General features: G+C 32.2%; 1 protein-coding gene across 1 annotated transcript in view; it reads right to left on the reverse strand.

The window, feature by feature from the left end:
• The window catches only part of LOC108578259 (esterase FE4-like), a gene marked incomplete at its 3' end in the record, with an annotated part of 12915 nt that extends 2535 nt beyond the window's left edge, over positions 1–10380 (reverse strand). The window contains exons 1-7 of the mRNA XM_017941549.1: positions 9911–10380; positions 7961–8098; positions 5350–5502; positions 4297–4818; positions 3541–3709; positions 2885–3063; positions 2435–2582 (exon numbers count right to left, since the gene is read on the reverse strand). Of these exons, the coding sequence (XP_017797038.1) occupies positions 2435–2582; positions 2885–3063; positions 3541–3709; positions 4297–4818; positions 5350–5502; positions 7961–8098; positions 9911–10150 (1549 nt within the window). The remainder of the gene's footprint in view (positions 1–2434; positions 2583–2884; positions 3064–3540; positions 3710–4296; positions 4819–5349; positions 5503–7960; positions 8099–9910) is intronic.
• Positions 10381–11113: the final 733 nt, after the last annotated feature.

Raw genomic sequence — 11113 nt, forward strand, 5'->3', positions numbered from 1 at the left:
TTATTAAAAACATTGTATAAATAGTTACACTTACAACAAACATATAACAAATAGTATTAATAAAAAGACTTGTAGTTTGTCATGTTTATGAGAAATACCAGTGTTAAGTAGCTCCCCTTCGATCGTTGGTGCGATGGTTAAATCAATATACACGGAGTCCATAGTTAGGTTATAAATTAATTCCTCCCAAAACTTTATTCTCTCTGGGAAGAATACATTCTCCACGGTTATATTAGTACTTTTCCCGTCTCCAAATCTCAGGAACTCGTGAGAATCTTTGTAATTTGGCCAGGGTGTCACTCTCCATGCTTCTGGTACTCTGTTAATTTGAATAATTGAACAACAATTGTCGTTAATATTTGACAAACAGATTCTTCTTTATGGTATTATTTTTTAAATAAAATTTTACGTTCTTCAATGTGAACCTTAGAAAACCCAAGCTGTTGCAAGGTTTAATTTAATGTCAATTAAAAAAAAAAAGAATAAACACAATATCTAATTCGTTTGTATGCAGTAATTAACGACAATTATTTTTTGACATGAAAATAGAGTATCAGTGGTCTACGCAAGTATTTTATAAAGATAATTGAAGTTTAAAATTTTGTGGACATTTGTTGACACTCTCTTATGCCGCCTAAAAATGAAAGTTAAGAATAAAGAAGTATAGAACGGAGTAAATATATTTACAGTATTAATTTTCGAAATATTAAAGTACCAATTTTTAAAGTATTCAAAATATTTAATACTTCACTTCTTGATGGAAGCATAAACTAAACGAATGTAACGTGAATTAGGTTTGAAATATTAAAAATAAATACTGGTTTTAATTTTTCTAATTTAAATGAAATTAATGTAAAGTATTTCGCTTTTTTGGAATTCGTACGAAGAATTATATTTAAAAAATAACGATGTTTCTTGAAATTGAATGTTTATGAAATAAAGAATGTAATATGAACATGCTTCATAATATTATAAACAATTAAAAAACCGCTTCGTTTCAGTTAAATGAAATGAATGTAAAATATTTACTTGAAGGAGAAATCATGTAAAAGAACAATTTTGGAATGAAATATTATTATAAAAACACTGAATGAACAATTTATACCCTTTGGCTGCAAAGTTGGCCCACATTTCAGTCATTATATTTATCATAGTTATATCATTTTCAGTATTATGTAACATCTGATCCTTGAATTGCATGTTTAGTACTGGAAATAAGTAATTCAAATCATCAACATGCGAGACGCCTGAAAACATAAAATATCCCATGATTATAATGACATTCATTTGTATCTAACAATAAATAATTAATACGCGGTCGTTCATTAAAATATTCTAAATATTCTCATAATTCTTCAGAAATGAAACAGTGAGGTGATGAAATAAACTAATAATTTTCTCCAAATAATAACATTTTCAATAATTATCAGTTACTATCCAGAAATGTAACATTATATTAATAATTATAGGTAGACTTCTATGAAAATCTCATTTTTTCAGTATTATGTAACATCTGATCCTTGAATTGCATGTTTAGTACTGGAAATAAGTAATTCAAATCATCAACATGCGAGACGCCTGAAAACATAAAATATCCCATGATTATAATGACATTCATTTGTATCTAACAATAAATAATTAATACGCGGTCGTTCATTAAAATATTCTCATAATTCTCCAGAAATGAAACAGTGAGGTAATGAAATAAAGTAATAATTTTCTCCAAATAATAACATTTTCAATAATTATCAGTTACTATCCAGAAATGTAACATTATATTAATAATTATAGGTAGACTTCTATGAAAATCTCATTTTAAAGAATGTAATAATTTTTCTCACAAAATGAACGAAAAAAGAAACCAAATTATATTTCCACACGTTAATTGTAGATATTAACGATTTATCGAACATCGATCGATTCACCTGATAATTAATAATCATTTGACAATTCTACATTAATTTATTTATTCAGCACTACGTAGTTATTAAATAAATAATAAAGTTATTATTAGTGTATTATAACTATGTCACATACTTCAATTGTCTTTTAACTATAAATCAGAAAATATAAAGTTAGGACAGAAAATAATTATGGAAAAGGTAAATTAACAAAAAAGAGACAAACTATACGAAAGATGCAGAAATTTTTGGCTTTCGATTAGTAAAATATCACAATTAACAACTTACAAGAAACTGCCGATGTACAAAACAATTCTGAAACCAACTATGGAGCACAATCTCTAATTCCGACATAAAAACAATAGGGAAATGGCAAAATAAAAAATTAATATCAAAATGGCAACGGTATAAAAAATATTAATATTTATATTTATAATTTCATCAATTTTCTCTACTTTTTGTGTTGCGGAGATAACCGATGTGGCAAATGAGGGGCTCATATGAACTCGTTTTAAAATGATTTCTATGCTCACCATAGTGAACCAGAGATCCGGTGAGGAAAGTGTGGCTAAAAGTGCCCTGGTACGAGAACAAATAAAAATAACTGTTGGAATTCATCACTTCCGATTGATAATTCAACATTTGTTGCGCTGCATAGAAAAATGCAGCATCGGTAAGCACCTGTAAAATTTAAAAACTCAGGAATAAAGTTTGCAAAATCCGTTAAAGGGATCTTTATATAGACGTCTAACATCAAATCTTTTCTACTACTTCCCATTCCATCGTGATTAATTATTAAACTCAGACTCTAAGAACTTTTCTTCAAAAGAGAAAAGAAAAACTGTATTTGAAATTTTCGTTCGAATAGGATAAACATTCCTAATTTTTCATTCTCAACTTCTCCCCATTACATTTCACTGCAAGTCAGGAAATTTTTCTTCTGATTTTTTAAATGCCGTCTATACATAAAGAAGAAGACGCACCTCTGTGATATTTTGCACCAGCGTCGATCGAGAAACGTTCCCACCGAAATAGAAATCTTCAATTGCGGTCGCAAACTCGCTCGTGTTCGAAATTAGTTGATAATAATTCGTTAAGAGGGGCAAGTACCTATCGAAGTTGTCGACCAGCTCGTCTTGCATGGACTCGTGCACCAGGATAACTGCGAATAAAAACGATGAACTTCTTAAATAATTTCATTCAAGGTTACAATCGTATCTCGTGAGAGTAATCGTTGTATTTGGTGAAAAAACAATTTTGAAATAATATTTCGTAAATTATCAGACTTTGAATCGTGGTTTGCACGATCCTCAGGTGAGTGTAACTTGATTTTTCTGTTTGAAAAGTAAGAAAGCTTCAATGAAAATGGAAGATTCTATAGTTTTTTTTTTTATTATTCGAAGTTTAAGATTCAATTATTTATTAAGATTCGATATGTAAAAATTAACAACGTAAATGTTAAATAAATCGTTGATTTAATTTATCGACCATCTCGTGTGAATATATGGTCTTTTAATTTTCTGAAATTGGAAGTATATATGGAATGGCTAGATACTTGTTTTAATAAATTACTCGTAATTGTAATATGGTGGTGTTAGAATTTTTTGCATTAGTAATTGTTAATTTTTGTTTAATTTACCGTCTGTTTTGATTAGTCCTTCGTCTTGAACGACTCCCATGATAAATGGTATGTCCTTGTAGAGGCGATTTTTGATCGTTACCAAAGGGGGCATCGTTATGATGGCGTCCTCTGAATCCTCTTCGATGGTGGGTCCAAACAAGCAGCAGGGATTTTCCCTCCACACGTACTGTGTAATAGATACATGAAATTGACTGTTAATTCGCTATTATTTAATGTTATGCAAAAATTCACTGGTTAAAATATATGTTACTACTATTTTACTGTTATTAAATATTGCACGAAAATTCACTGTTTAAAACAATATTTAATACCATTTTACTATTTTTTAGTAACATTCTAAATTTCACTGTTTAAAATAAAATTTTAGTACCACTTAGCTATTATTTAATATTATCTTAAAATGATTTTTATTAATAAAATTCATTGCTATCTTACTATTATTTGATGTTATACTAAATGCACTGTTTCAAATCAAATTTAATACTGTTTCATTCTTATTTTATATTATTATAAGAATTGGTTATTATATAGAATAGGTTAGATTAGGTTAAAAATAAAACCCTGGAACCTAAGAAGTTACAACAAATTGAATCTCATTATTCTTATTTCCTATTCGCAGAGCTGTAAAATAATTTTTTTGTAATATTCTTGTTCACTTTAAAAATAAGCCTGGCATTTTTTAAAATTACGAAACTTGAACAAGTGAAGAAACAATTAATTAAACGATTAAAAATACCTAAAATGATTTCTTACCAAATCCAAAAGTACAGGGACGATCTTGTTGGCCTCAATGTTTCTCAAACACGACATCATCTCTTCTTCCTGCTCTTCGTCATACTCTTCTTCCTCGTCGAGATAATTCTCCTCTTTTTCAGTCGTCTCTTCAGGTTTCACTGTCGTCGAGTTTCCCTCGAAATGACCTTCACTCGTTGTTTCATCCTCCTCTTCTTCCCCTTTTTCTTTCTCAGGAAGACAACCGAGTGTCCTTGCTACCTGAAATCCCGCGAGTCTCGCCCAACGCGGTGCATTCAGAGCCCACGGGCAAATGGCAAACCCGCTCTGCACAATGTACCTGTGGAACAGTCCGTCCGTTTTGCTGCTCAAGGCCAACAGGTGCACCGTGCTACTACCAGAACTGTGGCCCCATAGCGTCACGGAATTTGGGTCACCATGAAACGATGCAATGTTCTCCTGTACCCATTTTAACGCCATTCGAATGTCTTTTAGGCCATAGTTACCTGGACTCGCTTTGCTGCTAGTGCTGAGGAAACCTAGGTCAATGACGAGGATTTAATCGTTAGAAACTGGGTTTTAAAAGTGGGACTTGTGAATGGTACTTATTTATACAGGGTGTTCGGTAACGATAGGAAGAATTCGCTGTACAAGAGTTATTACGAAGAAATCTGAACTAATGACGAGAAATTACACGTTGAAAATAATGTTTCAGAAGTGGAAACTACGAAAGGTAATTTTATACAGAGTGACCAGTAATTACGTGAAGAAACATTTACCTTTTGGGGTATTGACACGTTCAAACGAAATTAAAAAGGCACATTAAAATATTGTATAATACAGTGTTAAGGACACCTTAACAAATAAAAAATTCTGCTGTTTTTCAGATCATCGAATACTACAGTTAAGCATCTGTTTTTAACTTTACGATCTGGAAAACCGGTGAATACTTTGTAACAACGTTTTAGTCATTTCATCTAACTGTCAATAGCACCGAAAATAATTTGTATGTTCGCTATAAGCGAATGACCCTGTATATTACAGTGGTTCAGTTATGAAATTATCATTACCTAGAATATTCAAACGATAGTTTGGCGTGACTAGGATTACATTTTGGTCCATCAAGTAGTTTGGCGGAAACATGCGGCTGGATCCGGAGATGTATATTCCGCCGTGTATAAATACCATCACCGGAAGTCCTCTGTTCTCCTCTCGTTTCTCTGAAATCTACAAACATTTCCATTAACAACGTCACTGTATGTACAGTAACAAGTCGATAATCCTAGTTAACAGCAACAATAAACAAACGCAACTTCAAAATGTGTAACACACCGGGTGTCCTTGAAGTAGCCAAATATTACAGTTGAAATTCTGCGGATAGCTAAGGAAAAAATAAAATAAAAGCTCTTAAAAAACAAGAGTTCTTGAGACGCGAAAATTGTGCAAAAATTTCCTCAAATTTGCAGATTTTTTCAAAAGTCGTTATTTATATCGAGTTCCTCGTTGAAAAATAAAGAAACGTCATTTATTTAATGTCGCCACGAAAGGGTTAAACGCACGTACAGTGGTAAATTAGAAAGTTGAAGACGGGATGAAGTGACATGAAAAATGAAAATAGGGAGTGATCATCGAAGAATATATTTTCATTTTTCATTATGCATTTTATTTGGTACGGTCAAAATGATTTGTGCAATTCTCGACATCAGCGAAGTATATTTTAGTCAGTTTAAAGAGAAAGACCAAAAATAATTGATAGGGAACTATTAAAACCAAGGAGACTTAATTTACAAAAATTTACACACTATAATATTTCTTAGTAAAGGACAGTCTTATCTTGCTAAATGCGAAACGGTCTTATTATGCAATGTTAATCTAAGTACCGTGACACATTGGAATATAGTTTAAAAGTGAATATCAGTGAAAAGTGGAAAACTAAATATCATAATGTAGAAACGAAATTTCTATGTAAAATAATACTTCGTTAATCTTTTAGTACGAATATATAAAAATGGCGATTATCATAACATTAAAAACTATTTACAGTTCCTTTCATGTGGTTAATAGTGAAAGGAAAGATTCGAGAAAAGTTCATTTCTAATAATGAAAACATTAATACATCATTGCGTGAAACATTGAGACAATTACCTGTCTCATAGGCTAAAAAATTGAAGACTGGACTAATATTTGAAAATATTAAAATAAAAATAAAGTAGCAAGGTACGTGTAAAAAGTAAATGTTAATATATTTTCTTAAGAAATAAAATTTTCGTTTACTAGTGACACTTACAAGCTTTTTTATGTCCAGTCTTTAATTAGCCTAAGATTGTTATTATAGTGGACTTTTCCATAATAAATTTCCAAAATTTGAAACAGAAATTTCAGAATATATAATAGAAAAAGGTATTCAATTTTTAAATACTAAAGCGACTTATGAACCATCCTGCATAATGAAAAGGATTATACTTGTCATTAAACAAGTGCAATTTCAGACTCTCTCACTACAGCCTCTAGACATTTGATTTTCCCTGTCATTAAAAAAAGTGGAAAAAACTATTGCTCTTTTAGAGAGTGCTATTTCAAATGAAACTATAAAAATACTTCACCTTGAATCGTTTAGATTTAATTAAATCGCGAGTGGACCATGTGATCCAATCGAGCTCGCATTTCAACGAACATTTCTACTCGTTCTATACTTGTTTAGAGTTCCGTGTGAATTCTGCGTTTTACGCGTGCACCGTCTCGAAAGCAATATATCCAGCGACGATTCCGAATGCTATCGCAGCTTTCAAGCGGAATTCGTGATAAAGTTTTAGTATTTCTCCTACTTTATCGAGATCAACTATTCATTCAAGAATTTCTGCTTTTCTTCTCAATTTTCACAGTTATTAGCTGTGGTTTCTCTGTCACTTTTTTTTCCTCTTCGAAAGAATACTTATTTCTTTTTAACTCACCGGCGTTCCATATCGCATCTCTAATACCGCGTTAAACATTTCTTCATATATGAGACACTCAGAAGGCAAAACGGTTAACTCCACATTTTCAAATTCTTCCAATTTTAGTATCAAATCACATGCTTGGTGCTTAACTCGTCATAAATAAAACAAATATTTAATTTGTTGGAGATAGTCACTTTGACTTCTTAATGGATCGTACACAACCCCTGCTTTACGATTCATTTAGTAGCTCAGCATACAAGCGTTAGCTGTACACTGTTTTAATACTACGTCAGGTAACAGAAGCTAAAATATTGCACATTATTCACATTTGACAATTCTCAGATTTACAAGTTAAAACTATAGCTGCAACGAAGATGAATCTTTCTTGCTAAGTACGGCTGCTTTTGTCGCACCTTGACCATAATCTGTGACACGAGTCTGACTTAGAATTAAACCCTTGAAAGCATTCAATTGCTACCTAACATTCATCTCCATAAATCATAGAAGATAATTCGACGAATACTTAACCCTTATGTTAATAACCACAATTGTCGTCTACTTTATCGTACAATTTTAGTAGTCTTCTAAGAACAAAAATTCTAAACTTGAAGCAAACACCAAATAACAAATAAGAAGGAAGATGAAATATTTTAAGTGAGAAAATGTGCAAAACGGTACCCGATTATTGACGTAGGAGTTAAATAACTACCGAAATAACAAATAAATAGAATACAGTATATTGTACTTACTATGGGTACGTAAATATTCAGATAGAGACAATCTTCGTTTCCATGAATTTGCCCTCCTTTCCCTAGCTGAATGCACATGTTGCCATATTCCGTTGCCGAGTAGGTCTCATTCCACGTACGCTTCCAGGGCTGTGGACTCTGTCAATGGAGTATCATAAAACATAAAGGAGTATTAACCCTAGAGCTGTCTTCGGGTCTTTTTTGACCCACCGCCTTTTTATATTTTTAGTCATTTTTGCTGTTATCATGTTTACGTTCCATAACATTATTTTAAACGTTTATTGTCTAGGTTCATATGTCGCGTTGGAAAGAAAAATTATTGCACATAAGATCCTAGGTCCTTTGTGACCCAAAAGTATTAAGTGTACAGTCAAAACGAAGAACGCAGTAGGGTTAACACGAGCAGTGCTTTATTTCAAGCAAACCGTCTAAATCATTGATGAGCCACCTCTTTTTTGCGGCAGGAAAAATTGAAAACCCGTTAATCCAAATTTAACCCTTATAGTGCTTTTGTTGCTTATACGCGCTTTGAAAATTTGCTCGCTTTTTGGTACACTTTCACCTTAATTTAAGCCTTGACTCCTGTTCTTTGTGTACTTCCACCTTAATTTTTAAAATAATGAATCTTAATTTAAAATTTTTTTTTTAATTTGGAAACTCGAAACAAATGATTTTGCGTTCCGGATTGAACGTCCACCGTCTGCCCCGCGAGCTACGTAGAAAAATCTGCGACAGTGGAAGGGATAAAAGCATGTAATTTATTAATTTAAAACTAATTTTATAAAGTGCAATTTTTCATTCTCAACAATGGATATATTTTTATTTTTTTTTATTTTCTGAAAGTGTATCTAGGAGTCGTAACTATTGTCATTATTATATTGTTTCTACTGAAACCATACAATCTTATCGAAAAGGTCGTAAATGCATAAAATTGTCACTTTATGAATAAATTCAGTTAGTTGCAGATTACTTATCTCTGGCCTAAATTATAAATTGGTATTCTGCGATATTTTTGTGTTAATATTTAAATGAAACTCAACAGAACGTATAAGGCAATTCAATTTTAAAATATTGATTTAGAGAAAAATTGTGACGAAAGTGGGGTACTTCTGGTAGATTGAATAAAACTGGTACTGTTGAATATTAATATTGATTTTATTTAATCAATTGATGATATTTTAAATGATTATAATTGAATCTAGGAATTCTGGATAAACTTATAGTAATAGCTTGTTTCAAGAATGCATAGATAATACTGGTGAATAAATTAAAATATAATTGCAAGTATAAGGACAATCTTTAACTCTCTGAAGTTACTAAAAATATTATAAATTCCACTATAGTTCTTAAGTATTAAAAATTTCCATTTAACAAATCTCTGTTCTAATCTCATAAAAATTGCAGAAGTATCCATTGCGAATTTAATTACGAATGTACAATGAATAATGCAAAAAAATACAACAATGTTCAAATCCTGCTCCTTGAACTAGCGGTAGATTTTTCCAAATAAATAAACAATTAATAGATACACAATTTCTTTTGTAGAATTTCGATGTCAATTGTCAATGTCTACAACTTTCCAACATTAGGTCCAACTCTCAGTTACATTAATCCTTCAATTTTCAACCTCACCCAATGTCCAATATCATTAATACTTTATTTTTCAATCTCATGAAATTTCCATTCTCATAATCCTCCAATTTTCAATCTCACACAATTTCCAATTTTATTAAGTCATTTCAATTTTCAACTTCATCCAATTCCCAATTTTACAAACTCTTTAGTTTTCAACCTCATGAAATTTCCATTTTCCTGTCCTTCAGTTTTCAACTTCATGAAATTTCTATTCTCATATCCTCCAATTTTCAACCTCATGAAATTTTCATTCTCATAATCCTTCAACCCTCACCCTCGTCCAATTTCCAAACACAGAAAAACCCTTCTACTCACCCTGAATCTCAGATCACCAACAGGAGGCTCGGCATAAGGGATCCCCAAATATTGTGCGACCAGTCTTCCCCTGGTACTCCTGCTCCACATACCAATAACCGGGCCAAACTTCGTCACCACTTTTGTTGTCGAGGACCCCTCTAAACCACTCACAACCATCGAAAGCACCATCAACACACTCAACAATTCCTTCCAAACTAATCCACCGACTATCCAATATCCACGTTGTAATCGATTCATTTTAGCTAGAAGTGCTTCGCGCGGTTACGAGCGGCTGAATGTGACTGAAGCGTGGTGCAACCGTTCATCAGTGGCTGTGGCATGTTAGGTGAGGGACGATTAGGCTGATTCACTTTGCGAAACGTGGCGCTGAGTCAAATGTGTCCACCACCGATCTCTCTGTCTCTTCTGATTTCTTTCATTTCACCTTCCGTTTCACGCTGGTCGAGTTGTTCTCTCGTGAAACGAGTGTTGGTGCAGCTTGTTGGGCAAGAGTTTACTTGCTGAATCTCAGGTCGGGAATTGAAGCGCGTGTTTAGGATTCTAGTGAAAGTTCGTTATGTAAGGCATCTGTTTGGCAAGGTGGGTCGCTTTCGTTCTACCTGTGCTCGTTCGTTCGAGGATTATATGGGTATTGCTGATTTGGTTATGCTTCGGTTCCTTTGGGAGCATGTGTTTTGAGGGTTCATAGATAGCGTTTATGTGACATCTTTTGATTCTATTCCAGTCGTGCGTTTACGGTGATTAGTTGTGCAACGTGATGATGTGATTTTGATGTGCGTATGGAAATTTAGTTAGACGGGGTAGTAATAATTGAAATTAACTATTTGTAGTCATCTAAGTATTCGTTGTACATTTTTACAAATTGAAAAATTAAAATTTACGCTTTTTCTATGAACTTTGATAAGCTGTGCTGTTAAATGCGTGAATTTGTGTGAAATAAGGAAAGTGGTAATTTGATTATCCTCCTTTTTATGAATAAAATTTTCAGTTATCGAGTTATTTAAATTTAAGTCATTGTTAAAAATTAGTTTAAATTTTTTCAAATGAAAATTAAAGAATAATTAGTAACCAATATTATTTTACCAAATTTGTACAAACTCTGAGAATAAGTTTGGTAACAATTTCTCTTCTATTAATAAAATTCTCAGTCGTAAAATTATATTTTCTTATTCTCCTGTAAATATAATCAAATGTTACATT

The sequence above is a fragment of the Habropoda laboriosa genome, unplaced genomic scaffold, assembly GCF_001263275.1.
Source record: "Habropoda laboriosa isolate 0110345459 unplaced genomic scaffold, ASM126327v1 scaffold4891, whole genome shotgun sequence".
NCBI lineage: Eukaryota > Metazoa > Arthropoda > Insecta > Hymenoptera > Apidae > Habropoda > Habropoda laboriosa.